The sequence below is a fragment of the Electrophorus electricus genome, chromosome 21 (assembly GCF_013358815.1).
Source record: "Electrophorus electricus isolate fEleEle1 chromosome 21, fEleEle1.pri, whole genome shotgun sequence".
In the NCBI taxonomy this organism is placed as follows: domain Eukaryota; kingdom Metazoa; phylum Chordata; class Actinopteri; order Gymnotiformes; family Gymnotidae; genus Electrophorus; species Electrophorus electricus.
The window spans coordinates 3,845,037-3,865,363 of NC_049555.1; the positions used below are offsets into that span (position 1 = coordinate 3,845,037).

Below are 20,327 nucleotides of genomic sequence, written 5' to 3' on the forward strand. Positions count from 1 at the left end.
GTGTGTGTGTGTGTGTAATGTGATCACTAATCCAACATGCTAATCTTACAAAGAAAAGGCATGAGAGGTCTGCTGTAGTCAAGTCATGCTACAAATTACAATGCAGTTTTATCATCTTAAACTAGTATTGTTCTTTTTCCTAAATATCATGAACAGGCTGATATCCAGACATCCTTCGAGCTGAACACACATGAAAAAAAGGCTCAGTTTATTTGTCACACACACACACACACACACACACAGAGAGAGAGAGAGAGAGAGAGAGAGAGAGAGAGAGAGAGAGAGAGAGAGAGAGAGAGAGATCTGCTACCAGATTACAAACAATTGAACAAATAAGCAGATCTGGGAAATGTCATGTGTCTTCATCATCTGGGTCCTGTATGTTTAACACTTGTATCTCTATGTATACACGTTTGCAGTTTTAGCCCTGACTCTGTGTCAATTTACTTAATTCCTAAGAAAATTATTGTTCCCAGACAGTTTTTCTGTGTGGACACATGGGCTCAAATCCTGATCTACCTTTGGCTACTATTATTGCTTAATTACACTAATTACAAACAAAGCCCGATATGAGTGTTTTCTACAAGTGAAACAGTAGCAATATTTTCTGGACCCTTTAGTGTTGTTGCAGTGAACTCTCCATTACTCTTCTCTTCGAGCGATGAAATAAGATCAATAATTACTTTTCCAGGCCAAGGGTGGCGGTATTACGCTCAAACGGAAAATAGAACGGAAAAAGAGGAAACGAAGAAGAAGAAGCAGCAGCAGAAGAAGAAGCATTTCTTCTTGCTTCACTTGCTGCGCATGACAGCTGCTCAGGTGGGTGTTTTGTGGGATTTTGCTGAACGACTGGATTCCAACGCTATTTTTCATCTATCTTGTGTATTTTAGCATGATTGTGTGGTGGAGGCTAGAGAAATTCGTTAGCTAACTAGCGTTATATAGCTAAAAAGCTAACTTACAAGTTGCCCGTCCGAAGGGTTAGTTTCAAAGTTGAAACGTCAGCATACACCAACACTACTTTTTAAATAGGCTGGCTAATGTTTCCGTTTATAAATAACGGTATTATGTTTGGTAACATTTCCCATGACTTTACAGTTGACAGTTATTGGGAGCCTGTATTCACTGCAAGGGAACTTTAGCCACCTAAATTATTCCTTATGGTGTAGTGTTTTGGGGAACAACGTTTTGGTGGAGGTCCGTGGTTTTTCAGGGTTGGAATGGCTTCACGGTCTGGACCAAGAGCTTCAGGGACAGACGGGAGTGACTTTCAGCACCGGGAACGCGTGGCTGCGCATTATCAGATGAGGTGTGCATCAGTGCATTTGTGTACCTATGATTGTACTGACTTCTTGTCTTATGTTTTATTGAAATACATTTATCTTTTTTTTTCTTCTTCTTCTAAATGCTTGTTAAACACCTTAAGGCATGTGAAAAGGACAACCCTGCAGGCTTTAGCAAATACAGCAATTCAGGACCAAGGGCCACAGAATTTAACAACTTGATGTTTTACTTGGTTCAGGAATGCAGCTAAGTTAATACGGGTTTAGGTCATTGAACATAGCGCAGGCCCTATGACAGAGATTCGCTGGATTAGAGAGACCATCTTGTTGTAGCCTCCTGCTGACACTGCCTCTCCTCTCTCTCCCCTCCAGCGTGGCTCTGAAGTCAGAGATAAGGAAGCTGAATATGGCCCACATGGCGTTGTGGGCGCTGGTTGTGGCGCAGGTGCTGGTTAGCCACCTGAACCTGGTGAGCCACCGGGTGGTGGCCAGCCCCTACCAGTGGGAGTACCCCTACCTGCTCAGCATCCTGCCCACGGCGGTGAGCTTCGCCGCGCTGCCCCGCAACAACGTCGGCTACCTGGTGGTGTCCATGATCGGCGCGGGGCTCCTGTGCGTGGGGCCAATCGTCTACGGTAGCCTGGAGATGTTCCCCGTGGCACAGCAGCTCTGGCGGCACGGCAAGGCATACCGCTTCATCTTTGGCTTCTCCGCTGTCTCCGTGCTCTACCTGCTGCTGGTGGTAGCCATCCAGGTGCACGGCTGGCACATCTACTACAGCAAGAAGCTGCTGGACGCCTGGTTCGCCACCACGCAGGACAAGAAGAAAAAATAAAACCTGGGAGGTTGCCAAGGGTGGCAGACGGAGTTGAGGGTGATGCCTTCGTGTGCCTTTTTCTCCATCACGGAGATCCTTTTCATGCTTATTTTGTTAGATAACCGGAACATGTCTGCTTAAAAAGAAACAAAGCAGGCTGTAACCTTGCTACACCAAGCGGTACTGTTTAAACCCCCCCCCCCCCCGCCCTCAGATCAGTCAGATTATATAACCCAGATTAAGATTAAGACTTTGTTTCCACTATCAAGGCACTTCACTCTCCCCTCCTGGATAAACGCCACATTAGGAAGTTATGTGGCAAGCAACTACACAAGACTGTAAGGAGCGTGAAGGCCAGATGGCACCCACATAAATGCTACGTGTCTGTTGCCATGTTCTCACTCAGATGTGTAGCTGGTGGCTACTGATTCTGCTGTTATTGATGTGGTGGCATTCAAGTTGCCCCCCTGTTGTTGTTCTGATATCTACCAGGTGCAAAAAGTGGATGGCAGTTATTTAAAGGTGAAATAAATCAGGTATTTTAAAATAACTGCTTCTTGTTGTTTGTGGTGGTGCTGTTTTTATTCATTTGTTTTAAATCCAGTTTTTCACCCATTGATTAGTCAGATCCAGTTCCCGTCACTGTAGGTCCTTTCCCATCATCTAATAGCAACAACTCAAAGCTTGTATGTGCTTCTTCTGCAGCCTGTGAGGCCAACTTACTTTCTCTTCAAACGGCATTATTCTGAGTAAAATAGTAATGGTGCATGCTCTAGATGACTGGCCAACTATTCAGTTCACCTGTTTCATGTTTAAACTCACCAGAAGATTCTCATAATACCAGCTCAAACATTACATTTATTGAAATATTACTGCAGCTCTGTTGTTTCTAGTGAATTCACAAATCTAGCTGTTTTTTGCCTTTGATAACCCTTTTTTAATGTTGAGAGGCTTTTTTTTTTCTTGACTAAAATCCAAATAAATAACATTCATTTTGTTGGTCTTGTTTCTGCCTTGTTTGAGTACATTTGTGCTTTGTGGGTGGAAACATAATTTGAGAGAATGTATTTTGCATTGGGGAGTTAATAAAAGACTTGTACTGTTCCATTGCCAATATATATCACTATAAAGGTCCTGACTGTACCCAGAACTGTAGTTCCAGTAAATGTGCATCACTCAGGGTAAATGTTTTGTTAAATCATTCAAAATCATCGCTGTGTCCAGTAAAATATTTTCAGCATAATTTTTGACCAAAAAACCCCACCAAGACCTACAGTGAGTCATTAATCTTTGAAGTTTTTATTTTATGTCCTCCATTTTTAAATTGAGGATGCAAAATTTTACAAACAATATAATTGTATACTACTTAGTGATTTTTTTTCCTTTTTTTCATTGACTGTTGCATTGTGAGTTCTGTCAAAGAATTATAGTACAGTATGTCCTCCTCAGATCTCTGGAGGCTTTTGAAGATGTTGCCACTGTTGTTATATAAATGCCATGAGGTATAAACTGTAAAATTGTTCTTTTCATAAAAACTAGGTAGTCCAGCAAGTAGCGTTGTTTGCACACTTTTGTCACAAGCTTGAATTAATTTGCTTTCTAAATCCCAACCACTTATTTGACTATAGGTTTCTCTTCCATGATAGAGAACAGAGGAGCAGTTGTGTAGGCTTAGCTGTGTTGCATCACACCTTGGAATGATGTGTGATATTTAAGGCAGTAAGAAGTAATTGGCATTTCCTTACAGTGGCTGAGTGTGAGGTGACAGCAGTAACTTCTGTTCCTCCTGCTTCTGTGATCTGGAACTCTAAATCTTATGAACATAATGGACCAACTTCTGATGCTTATTTTTGCCTCAGGTAAGTCTGTGTGGTGGTTGCTTATGCAGTTTATACTGTTACCAATAATCACTACTGTCAAAATGTAATTACATAAACTAATTCTATAATTATATACCTCTACACTCTTAACCCCCATATTCATGATTGCTCTTGTGCATCAACAGCTAAATAACTTGCATATTCAATGCAGATTCAATGCTGGGAGGGCTGGTTCAAGCAAATTTTGTGCTAAATTGCAGTAACATTGGTGAATCACAGTTAGATATTCTTTTTAGTATAATCCTAGGCATGACTGACTGTTAAACTGGCCTATCAGTGGGCCAGTACTTATGTTACTGTACCAAACTGCAACTTTGGAAACTGATCTTTCTGAGGCTATTTTAAAGTGTTTTATGTGGAAGACTATGTTTCCTTTGACAACTGTATCTTAGCATTCTTCATGGAGTTGTACAAGGATTGATAATTGGTCCTATTCTGTTTTCCTTGTACATGCTGCTACTGAGTCAAACTATCATTGACCTTCTATGAATCCAGCTATGTCAGCATGTAAATTGTCTATTCAACCTCACATGTTAAACAAATAGCTTTGTGTAACGATGCCTTCATTAGCTCATCTTTGCAGTTCATTGTCAACTGCATGGATTTGCATGCAGGACATGTGTGCTGTTCAGGCTGTATTTTAAGGACTGACCATGAGTTGTGTGACAATGCTCTATTCATTAAGCTGTGATATCATGAAAAACTGCCTTTGCATGTCTTTCATTTAGCTTTATTTTCATTTATTGACATGCTGAATTCACACAGGATCAGGGGGATTTTAGAAACACCACTTATCTGTTTTCAGCATTTATCTGATGCTTTTATCTAAAGCAACTTATAATTATGACTGAGTACAACTTGAGCAATTGAGGGTCAGGGGCCCAACAGTGGCTACTTGGCAGTGGTGGGGCTTGAATCCATATCCTTCTGCTTCAAGGCAAGTTCCTTAACCACTGAACTACCACCGCCCTACCTAGTTTTTTACCTTGCAACAACAATCCCAGTACACCATATAATGGGCCTGGTAACTGAAGCAAGCAAGCAAACAAATATTAAATTGTACTGGGCTGTGGAGCGCTGGGAATGAAGCTGGACACCCACATATTAAAGCAAGTATTTGGATAAACTTAAGTTATTTTAACAGAGAAAATGCTGGTTGAAATACTTCACTCCAAATGTACATGCCAGAAATAGAAACACCACATGTGGAACAGAACACTGCTCTACACTAAGTGGTTCTCAGTTCCTAAGAAAAGTGCCTTAGTAATTGTCTCTTTCGGTGAATACAACAGTGACAGCAACTAACTACATCAACGCATTCAGTGGCATCACTACGACAACAGAGCCCACCTCAATGAACTTTAGATCCTCCACTATCTCAACAACAACAACGACCCCAGTGTACAGGACAACAGGAACTACTGCAATAACCACAACTACTTCACAGTGTCAGAATGGTGGTCACCCAGACAACGGCATCTGCCTCTGTCCCGATAACTACATTGGAAAGTGGTGTGAAATAGGCAAGTATCTTCTTGCATTCCCAGTTTTCTTCAATTGCAGTTTGACAGTTTATCTGTTAATGAGGTTGACTAGATCTACCCAAATGACAGGTGCAGGAACAGGATCATTTTAGCCTAAAACATCTTTAATTTAGCAACATTCTTCAACACAGACTCCTTTGTATACCTGTATTTGTAAAATAGCCTTGGTCAGTAGAGCTACACGTATGGAACTACAAAACCAGAGATCCTTCAGTAATCCAGTATTGTTAAGATGTATACGTACTGGAGAAGCCTAGTTATCGTTTAAATCCAACAAGGTTCAGGGGCCATCAACAGTACCCAGAGGGCCTGACTTGTCTTAAGTTCATTTGAAAGTAAAGCCCAAAAGCTGGGGAATCTGTTGGGGGTCACAATAGTCGATGATCACATGAGTTTCTCAGGTGTTTTATAAGATTTATTTTCTTACTGTGAATGAGTGAATTTTGTCAGAGACACAGCATAAGGATTTTTATGTGTCGTGTGTGTAGCCGGTGATTAAAACACATGAAAAATGAAACATTTTGAAAGGGTGGTTATTGTTTATAGGTATCGAATTTTATAGGCATTTTTATTAGTCTCTCTTAATCTGTGGTGTGAAATATGCTGTAGCAAAGCATCTAACTTTTCTTACAGAAAACGTCTGTCACAAGAAACAGATTGATACATTTACATTCCCCCAAACCACCTGTGGTCTTTATAGTTATTCAACCGAGACGTGTTCACCAGGAACATTAAATGGTAAAGTACCCCATCTAATTTCCTGTCAAACCCCAGAATGCCATATAAAAAACTGCACCCCAATAAAGAATGTAAACCTTAAAAGAAAGTTCTTGGCATTATCACCCTGGCTACCTGTTATATTGGATTAATTGTAACATTTCTTTCGATTATATATCCTGTATCCTACAGGAGATCCGAGTATATATGAAAAGTACTGTCCCAACATTACAGCACACAAACTCTTTGCTAATACATTTTAGAGTTTTGTAACATCCTATTTGTGGTCTTTTTGTGTTTGGACCACACAGCTGGATTTCCACGGGCCAGTGTGCTCTGCGCGAATTGTTCTTTTGGTACACCTATATATCTGGATTGCATGCTGACCCTGGACATCCTTCAAGTAAATGTAAGTAGACTCCAGCTGTTGCACATGCTAAATAAAAATAGTTTTATTTACTCTACACATTGCCAATAATTTTAGTCCTATTTGGAAGCCATATTAACTTAAGCCGCTTCATCATAATAGCATTTTTTTTAAACATGATTCATGTTTATTTCCATTGTATTATTTCCATCGTACAATAATTATGCAATACCTTTAGTATTAACTCTCACACCAGCCGAAAATGTAAGTTGTAAAAGCTATTTTACAATGTCTCTGGGCTTAAATGTTAATGTAGTTTAAAAAGTACAGTCCATATCCAAAATACAGGCATTCTTGAAAAGCAACATTACCATCCCATTAGTTGAATTTTGAAACATTTTGGGAAATATAGTCAGCATTTTCCAAAACTTGGGCTTAGCCATTTTTTCTACCTATATGACACTTTCTGGCATCTTTAGGCAAGACTACATTTAGCAAAACATTTCTTGCAATGAAACAAGACTCTCTCTCATCAAACTAAAATGAAGCCAAGGTACCTTTATGTTTTGCCCTATGCCATGTTTAATGCAATGTGTGTTTATCTTGCAATACAACATACCATCTATATATTTAACTGTGAAAACATGTTGATGATTTAGCTTTAATCCTCATTTACTCTAATATGTGTAGTAATACATGCACCTTTTCAAAAAAAAAAAAAAATTAAAGCTTTCACAAGTTGCTGTGAACAAGGAGAAGGTAGCCTTCAACGTCCAAATACTCACATCCAGACCTGGTCAGCTGACCACCCACAACATCAGCACAGCTGCAGAGATAGCCAGCAGTCTGCTCTCTCTGCAGGATTTACCAAAGGTACACTAGAAAACCATAACTTTACAGTAAACTTTACAGCAGTACTATACACAAAGCATCCTAATAATGTAACAGAAACACTTTAAGTATCTTTGAGACATATTTTTTATTGAAACACTTAGGCTAGCAAGCTATCACTAAAGTAGATGTTCACTGAGAAAATGATTCTGGGTTCAGCGGCTAAAATTTTGAGCATGATACTACTGCATTAAACAATTGGGAAACAAGAAGGGAGTTCTTCTGGTTTGTTACTTATTTCACATGTGTACAGGCAGTGCATCAAAGTCTCAACTCTCACCATAAGAGAGTTGTTTTGGAAAGAGGTTAGGATGGGGGTCAGGAAGTCAGGAAAAACAGAATGTTGCTTACAGCTGCTTTACTAAGCTATCAGGCCTTTGTTGTCATGATATTTCTCTGCACTTCACATTGACTTCAATTTTTTTTTCAGAAAAAGCCTGATTCTTTCATAAAGGGATTCAAAGTTAGCTAGCTAAATCAAAGAAAATATTGTGCAATGCTTAGGTACATAACATATTACTAATACAGATGACTATTGCTTTAAGTGAAAGCTTTAATATATTATGATTATGATTATTATTATTGTGTATAAATATTGGTATCGTAATTGTCTCAGCTTTCACAATTTAATAAACACTGTTATCAGGGGTGGAATGTGTTTTGTGTTTTTAGGCAGTATTGCATTCCTGTGTATAAAGACTGTATTTCTGATGGGGAATTATTTCACTCATACTACCATGTTCAGCACTCCTGATATACTGAATATTGAACTGCACACTCTTCTAAAGAGTCTCAACATATGCTCTATAGATTTGCTTGTCTCTCTTGCTCTACTGCTCAGGACATTAATCAGGCTGCAGTGACCACAGTCAGCCAGCTTCTTAATGCTGAGGGGAACCAGTTTTCCAAGTCCACCAGGAATTCTACCAACAGGTAGAATTTCCTGCTCCCTGCACTGTCAGCTACCATGGGTTGCCCCAGAAGTAAAAAATACCCTTTTTGCTTTAGAAGCTATTGTGTCATTTATTCTTCACCTAGATGCAGTTTTCAGGCATAACACTCCACAAACCACAACATGCAGACTATTAAAATTCACTTTGTCCTGTTGTGTGTGTGTGTGTGTGTGTGTGTGTGTGTGTGTGTGTGTGTGTGTGTGTGTGTGTGTGTGTGTTCATTTGATTTCTCCAAAGACTCATAGAGACATTGCAGGGCTTTTCACTGAGAGTGAAAGATATATTGGTGCAGCCAAACATTATTGTGCATTCATCCAAGGTGAAGGTCACCAGTACTACAAGCTTCCAGTTCACTGCTTTAAAAGGTCTGCTTGGCTGGAAAATGTTCAAGGTTATGTTTCTGTGATCCATAATCCAAAGATAAAACCTCCGTGTAGGAAAATTGTGGATGTGATGTGATGTATTCAGGAACATAGTTCTTGTGGTATCTTTTCATATTTTTTAAGGTATAGATGAAAACATCCCAAGTAGAATTTAGATGCTATTATGTTTAAAAAATTGGCAGCTCTGTTTCTTTAGAATTAGAGTTGGATTAGAGGAAGAATGGAGATGTGGCTGTAGTAAAAACTGATTGTGAAAAACTGAACTGAACTGAGATCAGTTCAGATCAGTTTTTCAAAATCAGATTTTTTCGGAAAAAGCCTGATTTTTTCATAAAGGGATTCAAAGTTAGCTAGCTAAATCAAAGAAAAATATTGTGCAATGCTTAGGTACATAACATATTACTAATACAGATGACTATTGCTTTAAGTGAAAGCTTTAATATATTATGATTATGATTATTATTATTGTGTATAAATATTGGTATCGTAATTGTCTCAGTTGAGATCAGTTCAGATCAGTTTTTCAAAATCAGTGACAATTATGGTAGTGATCTGTAGTGACAATTAAGCTAGTGATCAGATCTATAGTGATGATTATAGTAGAAATCTGATATAGTTATTCTAGTGATCATTATGGTGGTGATCAGCTCTACTGTGATAGTTATAGTGGTGATTAATTACATTTATATGTGAGCAGTAATTATTTATGTCCTGTAAATTTAGCACTCCAATGCTAATTTGAGCTTCAGCATGATATTTTCTCCAATTAGTCTTGACTGCCTTGTGCTCAATGGTACATAATTACAATTTCCTTATCCATGGAAAAACAAAATCTTGGAGCCTCCCGTAGTATCTCAGAAAAAGAAGGAAATAAGGAAGCTTTGAAATGGGGGAGAAAACAAAATGTTCTTTTGAAAAGTAATTTGAATTATATTGTATTGATCATATTTTGAACGACATCTCCTTCAGCAATCATGATTTCCTGCCAACCTGACTGCTTTCTAAATCCGACCCTATGAACATCCTGTAGGGTTGTCAGACATCTTCTCATACAACAGGGTCAAGGTGAATAACCAAACTAAAGATCACCAGTTGCCCACTGATGTCCAGATAACCATCGACTTTAAAGAAGGTACCATATGTAATTAAACACTTGACTTTATACTCAGTTTAGTATTATTATGTTATCGTGAGACACAAGTGGGAAGTGAGAGTGGGATTAGACAGAGGTGGCTACAAGATGTAGGTTCTTATAAGTTGTTAATAAATCAGGTGAAAGAATCAGAATGGGCTGCTTATTTATCTAACAACACCAGATTCAGGATAAAGAAAAGCACAAAAATATGAAATAGTGCTATAATAAATAATACAAACATCTACAAATACTTTTAAAAATACTTAGAATAATCAATCAATCTAGAAACACTCAAAATGATAAAATGTTCTAGAAATACCTCTAATAAAACAATCTAGAAACACTGCTGTAATGATAAAATGTAGTAACCTTTTTAATGTATGTGCTGAAAGGCTTAAAATTCAGTTCGGCAAATGGTGGCAGGGTAGGGTTCAGAAAACTCAGGGAGAAAATGTACTTTAGGTCTCAAACAAACTTCACATCTTTGTTTACCTGCGCCTTCAAATTCTCGTATTGTTTTAATTGCAATTAGAATGGACAAAATTACTAGAAGGCAGATGGTGTGGAGAGAACTGAAGCTTCTCGTTTCGGGTTTATCGGAAGGCAGATTTATTTTTCCTTTTTATTTATTTTTTTTGTCTTAATTCAAGATCTTAATACAGCATATTCTTATATTTGAAATAGCATATGTCGTGTAGCAGTACTAATAACTGACAAAATTATGTTTTTGGAGTATTTAATAAACTCTCTCTCTCTCTCTCTCTCTCTCTCTCTCTCTGTGTGTGTGTGTGTGTGTGTGTGTGTGTGCGTGCGTGTGTGCGTCCTGTAGACCTGACTGAAAGTAGCGAAGATGTCGGCATTGTGTTGTATAATAATGATCTCTTCTTCAGGTCAAGTAATTATCAGCCCTCTCTGGACACCCAAACAAAAGTGATCTCTGGAAATGTGATGAGAAACAACATCGTCAAGCATGTTAATTTCAGCGTGAGCAAAAAGGTAAGAGACAATTCCAGCAATCACTTTTAATATATGGGCTATAAGACCCCTTACACACCTCACCACTTTAGCCACCATTTGTTGTAATTATAAATTAATTCACAAATTATACATATTAAAAGGTCAAGTCTGGTTTGGTGTGTACATATATATATATATATATATATATATATATATATATATATATATATATATATATATATATATATATATAACACAAACTGTTTTTCAGAATCCGGACAATATGCATCTTGTTCACTTTGCATGCGTGAATTGGGAGTCCGGCATAAACAAATGGAGTTCAAACGGCTGCTCAAAACAAGATGGTCAGGGCAACTCTGATGTGCTGACCTGCAGCTGTAGTCATACTGCTAATTTTGCTGTGCTCATGGTAAGATATGTTGGTTATCTGAAGCATGCAGGTCACATTATGTAGGAGGGCCAGTTTCCTGAACAGTCATCAGACAGATGGTTAATATCACATCCACATGTTCACCCTCTTTTGCCCTGAATTGATTAATTGTGTGTATAGATGTCAGTTATAACCAGTTGAATTAATTGAGGTTTAATTGAGTTTTATAAACTTTTTTTCTGCTTGTCTTTTTTTTTTTTTTAGCTCTTTTTAATTTTATCAGCTTTCAGCCATTCTTACTAACATTTGCATTTTTCAGAATAAGAGTAGATTTGAAGTCTGTTGTTTTAAACCTGTTTATGTTAGGACAAGTTACTACATATTTGAGGTCAGTTTACTGAATGGAACCAAAATAGTGGTGTAAAAATCAGGCTATACAAATTTACATTTATGGGTGACATTTCCATGCATTTTCCAGTCCTTACTGATAAAGGCCATGCTTAAATGCTGAGAAGCTTAAGAAATCCACACAGATACACAGTTCATAGTTGAATAGAAAACAAATGAATGTAAACAAATTATTAAGTGTAAGGTGTGTTCTTTGTTGCAGAGTTTTGGCCAAAACTTCGAATACTCCCTAGCTTTAGGCACCATCAGTATAACTGGCTGTGCTCTTTCCATTGTGGGACTGATCGTTACAGCACTGTTCCACATCCTGACCAGGTAAACAACAGAAATAGTGTAGCCCGTGGCTGTGGAGGTGAGTTAGTTGTTGTCGTCCCCCAACATTGGCTGAACAGCCATTTTCTGAGACAAGCCCATTGTTATTGTGTAGGTTTAACTGCCTCTGTCCACTAGATGGTGATGTAGTTATGAAAGAATAGGTTTCCACAATTTCAGCAAATACTTGCAGGTTATACAGAAGCTTCTAAAATATATGATTTTGGAGGATTCCCTTTCTTCTCAGATGTCATCGCTTTTTCTTCAAATTGATAGAAGCACCATTAGAGACATTTTATGCCATTGTTTAGATCTTTCTGGAGTTTCTATCGTTTGCCAACTAATTTTAAAATAGAACAATGGCTGACAGTAAGGGGATGGGTTGACTATAGTTGTGATTGTTCTGCCGTTTGCCTGAACAACCAGTTTTCCATGTATTCACTCCAGTTTTTGAAAATCTTCAATTCTGTAAGCAGCCTTCAGTTTGTCACCAAATGAATCATGCACACGCTTAATATCTGCAGGAAGTCCAGACAGACTGGTCCCACTCTCCTGCTGGTCAGCATCTGCGTGTCCATGAGCGTCTTCTACTTCCTCTTCATCTTCGGCATCCACAATCCCGTCCAGCAGGCTTCCTCTGCTCCGTCGAACACCAACATAATTCCTGAGACCGACTTCTACCAGGAGCCAGACCGTGGACCGTGCACGACTTTCACTGCCCTGCTCCAGTACTTCCTTCTGGTCACATTCATGTGGAACACCCTGTACGCCGTCCACATCTATCTCCTGATCAGAAACATCTCGGGTCCACCGCAAGGCTTTGCAGTCTTCTGCGTGACAGCAGGCTGGGGTAGGACGCCGCAGTAGACCCCCAGATCAATCCCGGGTTAATTATATGGGTTTGCGCCTGCATAAGTGCGATTCTTGCAATTGTCGATGAAGCTGTCGGCTTAGACATGTGGCTATTGGAGAAAAGTGAAAATGACAGTTTTAAGTGAAGAGGGATGGAATCCAATGAATATAAAGAAGATCTTAACCGACATGTTAACTCTCAGTCTCTGTTCTCCCTTCTCTCCAGGCCTTCCAGCTCTGATAGTCGGTACCTCGCTAGGAATCACGTATCGGACCAGCACGCCCTTAAACTACCGACAGGAGGAATTGTGAGTTTGCCACGTTGTTCAGATCCAGGACCTGTGAATTTTTAAGTTCATTCCAGATGTGCAGGAGTACACCTGCCTCATTATGGTGATGCCTAATGATAAAGAATAATTTCTTAAATTGCCCTGTTATTAAAGAAAAAACCCATGTAAAATGTTAGAATTTAGATTAACAAAAATATATTTTAATTGTAGATTAATTATAATTAAAATCACATATTTTAGCATCTAACTTTTCATGTGCATGCGGGTCCTGGTATGTACGTATGTGTGTGTCTGTATCCGCATGTGTGTGTGTCTGTATGTGCTACAGCTGTTGGCTGGCTGGCTTTGATCCGCATAAGAGGCTTGACCTGCGGAAGCCACTGTTCTGGGGTTTCCTGCTGCCCCTGGCCATCATGCTCCTGGTCAATGTTACCATACTCATTTACTTTTCGCTCAGAACCTGCAATCCCAACCCAGAGCTCAGCAGGTCAGTTTCTGTGTGTGTGTGTGTGTGTGTGTGTGTGTGTGTGAGAGAGAGAGAGAGAGAGAGAGAGAGAGAGAGAGAGAGAGAGAGAGAGAGAGAGAGAGAGAGAGAGAGAGAGAGAGAGAGAGAGAGAGTCCTTCAAATCCAGTCCTTGCAACCCCTACTTATGCCTGGTATGCTTTTAGCAGTGTGCTGCTTGATTTTGTAGTTCGCAGGTGAGGCCTCTTCAGAAGAAGATACTGAGTAGTTTCTCACTGGCAGTCATTCTGGGTGTGTCCTGGATCATCGGCTACTTCATGCTCCTTACCACTGACCCGGTCCTCAACAACATCCTCACATTTGTCTTCTGCCTCTGTAACACCACACAGGTGTGTTTCTTTTAGAAATGTTTTTATGTAATTTCTGTTACAGTGCAAAGTCATAATACTTTTTTTCCCATGAAATAATATAGAAGTGAATTTAAATTTATCAGTAATATTTGACTTTAGTTGTTGAATGTTGACTCCACTGAAGTTGAATTCTTCTCTGTGTGTTTAAAGGGCATCCAGATCTTCATTTTGTTCACTGTTAGAACATCACTCTTCAAGCAGAACTTTGTTGTGTTTTGTAAGTTCATTTCCATTCCTAATGTGGCCATTCACAGGCAGAGATATTCTTTATGGCCTGCCAGGGGGAATGATCCACTTGAACGATACACAGCCAATAACTTTGAGCTCATTGAATAGACATCTTCAGAATCCACTGACAGGAGCAAAAGTGTATAAAAACGTTCCAGCCATCACTGGAAATAGTATGTGACAGTCTGGAATCCTGTCAGGAATTCTATGCGAGTTTAGTGACTGAACTAATTACTCGTGATGAAAATACTCTGATATTCATGATTATTAACATTTTTACCCAATTAGGCTGCAACGTGAATGAAAAAGCAATTAATCCAAATTGAGTTAAAACAAACAGTCAAAGAAAGAGGTACTCGACTTAAGAAAAAAACTAATCAGAACTTACAGAGGCACAATGACGAGCTCTTGTGATCCACTTTTATGCCTATATCATTTGTCTCATTAAAATACAGTGAAGAACTTAAAGCCTGGCTTCCTTTCAAATTGTATTTCTTAAAATAACAATGCAAGCTGGATATTTAGGGGTTTGTTAGTGAGTTGTTAAAGGCTGAATAGGGCATCAATAACTTCTCAATATTAATGTCTGTCTCAATATTTCCACATATGTCCTTTATAAACATGCTATTGGTTAAGTTTGCAAATGCAAGTCATTATTTTAATTTTTTTAATGAGCTGTCACACACATGATTTGAGTAAATATTGTTTAATAAAAGATGGAGTGTAAAAAACCAGCTTTTTTTTCCTTCTTTCCCTGACTAGACATTTGGATTCAGTATCTGTTGTACGAGTAGCATAATTCCTCAAAGGAGTGCCTTCAACAAGGAAAGAAGGTTTATCCCTTTCTACAAACTCAATACACAGTCTGTTCAGTGTAGCCTGAGAGACTAGATTCAGTTTTTAAATTGACTTTATATTTCCATGGTTAATTATTTCATGTTTTGCCATGTTTAGTAGTCAGCACTCAGATCATACGGAGGTGTTCATTTCATTTGAGTAATACCAGTTTGAAGTACCAGTTGCCTTTTTCAAAACTTTTGTTTTTTTCTTTTTCTTTTTGGAAAATGCTTTCGAGTATGACCAGACGAGTTTGGTGTCATTCGACTCTGCGTTAATTTGGAATGCGGCTGTAGTTGTTAAACAAATGAAACTGTAAAATTGGACTGCCATTTCATATGTGTAATATTGACATTGCTAAATGAAATGTAACCAGTGCCCGTCCAAGACAAACCCTGACGCGCTCTCTCCCTCTCCAGACAGGTGATGAAGCAGCAGGAGTTTTGTGAGTGTGGTTATTGCATAAGTAATTAGAGAACTTGTGTTTTCAGGTTCTTCTTGCACCCACCCCCCCCTTCTGTGTGTGTATGTGTGTGCAGGCACCTGTCTTTTTCACAGTAACACAGGTCCTCGTGTTTAATTCACGTGTAATCTGGATCCCGTATACTGTGTAACGCCTGCTTGATGGAGCCTTTCTGTGACACCTGCACATTCACTTTCTGCCTTCAGCCACGTTGCCGCTCTTCCTCTGCAGACGCTGACCTCATCCTCCTCTGTCTGAAGGGTCTGGCCACCTAAGGAGAGAATGCAGTGAAGGAACGCGAGGAGGGACGCTTCTGTTCTTTGCTCCCAGAGTTGCAGGGACAACAGCTGAAAACAATCCTGCGTGCTAAACTGGCCCACGCTAATGTTTATGCAAGTTCATTGCTTCTCTCAAACATAATAAAGTCACACACAAGGGACAGTTGCAGGACAACGGGACAGCAGTTACCACAAGTCGCCACAAGGAGGCACTCACACACTACAGCACGTGATATACAAAAAGCTGATAGGCCTTCCTTATGTCCTTATTTCCATATCAGAGATACATATATCATTATATATCAGGGTATTGACAATGGCAGTAAGTGGGCTGGCTAATTAGATCATTTAAAGGGAGCCTGTTATAACCCCTTACATAAGTTAACACAGTTCCTCAGGGTCTTAATGAAATGTCTGTGCTTTGGTCAAAGCACACCAGTCCAAACAGGCCAATTCAGAACAGCCGGTTTGAGAGTCTGCGCCTTTAAATGATGACTGCACCTCGTAAACTTTTCTGCACGCATTATCCATATAATACTTTGTAATTATGTTAATTATATTACAGAATATAAGAAAAATGTAAATGCAATTTTTTTGTGAAATGCTCCTTTAATTATCAAAATCATGAAAGTCTCCTTTAACCATCCAAAGTGACAGATAAATATTTTTACAAATGAATCTATACAGTGAAGGCACTCGCTAAGGGTTCACAATGCACGTAAGGCCATAGGATGCTGCCCAAGGTGCTCAGATCCCACAGGTCTTCTACAGCACCACCATCACAATTCACTGACCATGAACTGTGACCAAAAATCAAAGTTCAGCGACTGTTTTGCATTCTGCCTCTACCTGGCAGAGAGAAATTTGCCATGGTCAATTTGCCAAGTTGGCCTTCAACTTCAATTTGTTTTTGCTTTCTCTTGCATCTTGCAAAAAACATCTGCATGGCTGTTTTCGAAATATCCTACCACATGCTCCTTGTGTACTGATTGGGCGTCAAATCAGTATGCTATATGCAGTATTCGGCCAAAAAGAATTTTTCCAGCATGCAAAAGACGCGCAGATGGCGCACTACTCTTGCCAGATATTCCAGTATGTGACCAGTGCTGTCTTCATGGTGTGCTACAGACCATTGTGCAACAGTGGCGGAAAATCTTTCATAAGTTAGCGGAACCTTTATATTTTCACGAGACCCCGTAATATGGTTTGTGTTTGTCGCATACTGGATACTATACTGCATACTGCATGGGGACCAGTGTGCACTATACAATATATACTGAGTGCAGTATGCAGTATGCAGAATGCCGTAGGCTATTTCAAACATAACCTAAGTGATCGAAATTGTTTTAAAGAAAGAAGACCACAATGTTATCCAGATACAAGTATAAAGGCTGGACACTCAGAGGAAGATGTTCAGGGCCTCTATAGCATCAAAAAGTGCCTGCTGTCACTCAACATGCATAACTAATACACAGCACATTGTCTAGTAAAGAAGGCACAGCGAACAATATGGGAATTACCATTTCCTACATGCTAATCTACCATCATTTCCTGGGCCCCCACAAATCTAGTACTGCTTCCTGAACCCTCATGGTTCTTAAAACACTACTGAGATTGTTACTGAGACAAACTTCCTGAAAGAAAAACTTTTGTACATTAAGAAAATCCCTCTTAAAAGCATATCTGTTCAAGTCATGCTAATCCTATCCATTAACCAGGGTGGCCACTGTAATAACCCTTTAAAAATAAATCAATCAAATGAAAGGCAACACAAATGCATTTGATAAACTATTATTTTAGCACCCAGCAGAATGAACCACTGCTTACATTTCCAAACATCAACCAATGAGGCAAACCCAGCCAACACCAGGTGTAAGTGCAAGAACAACTAGTGGAAAAATGATTTAAAACTTAAAACAATGACTGGATTGAACAATAAACATTTCATATTGAACAAACTTTATTGTTTACCTGGACATACAATACTTGCACTTAGACTTGCACTTGGTAGCAATCACAGTCAAATAATGCAACCTGTTTATATTTATGGAATGTGGCAGACACTCTTATCCAGACTGATTTACATATTTATCAATATGACAGCATTTGTGCTCACTGGGAATTGAGCCCATGATCTTGGTGTTGCTAGCACTATGCACTACCTGCACTATCAAGAGCAAGCAATCTGCTATTAGCACTCCTTTCTTTGTATAGCTAAACCACACGATACCTATGAAGAGCCTACAAGACCAGTCACTCTAGAATGACACAGGCTGTGTTGTGTTGTCCACTACTGAATATATCCCAGTGTTAGTTATGACAAGCTCAGTTTACACATTAAATGTTACAGGACTTGATACACATTACAGAAGAACTGCAAACTGAGATCAGTATTGCAGGAAAATCTCTCTTAACTACTCCTTGGAAACCAGGTGACTATGCAGAGTTGTTTAACAGTTTATTACATAGAGTTACTGTAAAGGTCCTGTGAGTGTGTTTGCTTGTGTGTATGTGCATATTCTAGTTCTCAGGCTACATGCTGGCCACTGAGAATGGCTGACATGATGTTTTTGTTAATTTCATATGCACATGTTCACTTTTACTACAACAGTTGTTAGACTCTCCCCTCTGTGACCTTCTCTCTCTCTCTCTCTCTCTCTCTCTCTCTCTCTCTCTCTCTCTCTCTCTCTCTCTCTGCCAGCAGAGTATCCGATGTGCCTCTGTGATCTTGTTCTGTAGCCTTAAGCACTTCGTTGGTGGCCACTTAGTGAAGTCCTCTCCCTGCTCTTTTCCTGCACAACTCTGTGCCCACATTGCATTGTTCTCTAGGGTTATATGAGTCAAATGCAGCCCATACATCAGCACCATGTCAAGACTCCAATCAAAGACACACTTACCAGAGAGGCAATGTGGAAAGCAGGTGGGCCAATGTGATGACTTAGCATGTGATAAAAAAAAAAAAAGCTAGCTCGTACCACAGGATCCTGATGAAATTCATGACTGTAAGGTAACTCTTCCACCTTGTTCCAGACTAGACTTGAACTGGGTTCTAAAAACTATAGCTTCTGGTTCTAGACCTGATGAAGACTAATACATATTACCACTGGCCCCTCTGGTTCTGGACTGGATGAAGACTGATACATATTACCACTAGCAGTTCTTGTTCTGTACTGGATGTAATCCCTACAGCAGTTCCAGATGTGGCCACGTTACATCAATGACAATGTCTGGAAAGTCAACTGTGAGTTTGTGCTGATTTTCAATGGTGCCAATTAGCACCTGCTAATGTTTCAGACAAGGCTTGATTAAATGTATTAGCTATATACAGCAGGCTCTAATCAATGTCCTCATGAATAGAGAGGGCTGCGTTTCAACAGGTTAAAAAAAAAACCACACGTGTCAATCACTTTTGGCATTTAGCTTAAATGTTTTCATAACATACTGTACAATAGAGAGCATTCAAAAATATCAAGTGTGTTTACAGTTCTGTTTTTTGTTTTAGCATTTCATCAGGTAAGCTAAATGTCATGGTTGGTCCCTCCTAGCATACCTGTCTCCAGGGTTACCCTGTCTCCTCTTTTTTTTGCTTTACTTCCTTGTTGTGGTTCTGTTCCTTAGTTGTGTTTTCTCTACCCCTCATCAGTTGCACCTGTATCTAGTTTAATCTTATTTTACGTGTATTTAAATCCTGCCTTGTTGCCTGTGTGCTTGTTGGTCAATGTGAATCGAAGCTTCTGTAGTTGGTTATGCTAAACCCTGTCGTGTTTGCTCTGCCCATGTTTTTTAGCCTGTCCGTGAGGTTTGTCTTTCTTATTGTAGACTGTTTAGTAATTTTCCTGTTATCGTGTTTCACTTCCGGTTTGTTTCATTATATTTCCTGGATCCCCAAATGTTGGTAGCTTGACCCTGGATTGTGTCCACGATTATGGATTTGACCTTAATAAATCTCTTCTCAGCATATGCGTTTGCCATGTTACAAAATGATGGCACCTCTTCGGGAGTTTGAAAGATGAGCCTGCAGATGGAATCTACAGCAAGAGAGACAAACTAGCCTTATAAGAGCATGTATTCAACTCCTAAACGATGTGTGTATTTCAGGAGGGGTCAAGCAGCTGACATATTTTAGTGATCATTCTTTTTTATTTATTTCTTTTCCTGTTACCACGAAATTGGTGTCCTATATTTAATTGCCTGTTCATTATGCTGTCTGTCACGTCCACAGATCTGAGCATTCCACATTGTCATGGCAACCAAATCAATTTTTTTCATAGCCTAGGGCCACAAGAGGGATTCATCCAGGCCTGGACATAGTTGCTGGTTTGATGAAAGATCACACTTAATGACAGTTACATGTAGGTTTGCTCTAATGACTGGTTCAGTGCTATAACTGGTTGTGTGGGCTTCAGGTGAGCTCTTTGTTTAAAACAGTAAATATTTTCAAATGCTCTGTCTGTGCTCAGTTTTTGTG

General features: G+C 39.3%; 2 protein-coding genes across 2 annotated transcripts; both read left to right on the forward strand.

Annotated features, from left to right (window-relative positions):
- Window positions 1-763: 763 nt before the first annotated feature.
- Window positions 764-2,205, forward strand: LOC113588512 (protein jagunal homolog 1-B-like). The gene is made up of 3 exons (XM_027027721.2): window positions 764-819; window positions 1,170-1,309; window positions 1,656-2,205. Exons 1-3 carry the CDS (start codon window positions 805-807, stop codon window positions 2,116-2,118), a joined length of 618 nt encoding a protein of 205 aa, XP_026883522.2. The 5' UTR covers window positions 764-804; the 3' UTR covers window positions 2,119-2,205.
- A 1,720-nt stretch (window positions 2,206-3,925) lies between these two features.
- adgrg7.1 (adhesion G protein-coupled receptor G7, tandem duplicate 1) lies at window positions 3,926-14,389 on the forward strand. Its single transcript, XM_035521144.1, has 13 exons — window positions 3,926-3,959; window positions 5,273-5,503; window positions 7,348-7,481; window positions 8,341-8,432; window positions 9,894-9,967; window positions 10,800-10,966; window positions 11,247-11,357; window positions 11,929-12,041; window positions 12,563-12,888; window positions 13,117-13,198; window positions 13,509-13,667; window positions 13,873-14,032; window positions 14,204-14,389. Exons 1-13 carry the CDS (start codon window positions 3,926-3,928, stop codon window positions 14,387-14,389), a joined length of 1,869 nt encoding a protein of 622 aa, XP_035377037.1.
- The last annotated feature ends 5,938 nt before the right edge of the window (window positions 14,390-20,327 follow it).

What these genes read in the sequence shown, in the direction of transcription:
- LOC113588512 (XM_027027721.2), top strand. An exon ending in GCTGCGCATTATCAGATGAG is followed by an intron (nt 1,310 to 1,655) that starts GTGTGCATCAGT and finishes TCTCCCCTCCAG; the next exon opens with CGTGGCTCTGAAGTCAGAGA.
- adgrg7.1 (XM_035521144.1), top strand. Translation starts at nt 3,926, where the DNA reads ATGGACCAACTTCTGATGCTTATTTTTGCCTCAG. An exon ending in GATGCTTATTTTTGCCTCAG is followed by an intron (nt 3,960 to 5,272) that starts GTAAGTCTGTGT and finishes TGAATACAACAG; the next exon opens with TGACAGCAACTAACTACATC. An exon ending in GCCTCTGTAACACCACACAG is followed by an intron (nt 14,033 to 14,203) that starts GTGTGTTTCTTT and finishes GTGTGTTTAAAG; the next exon opens with GGCATCCAGATCTTCATTTT.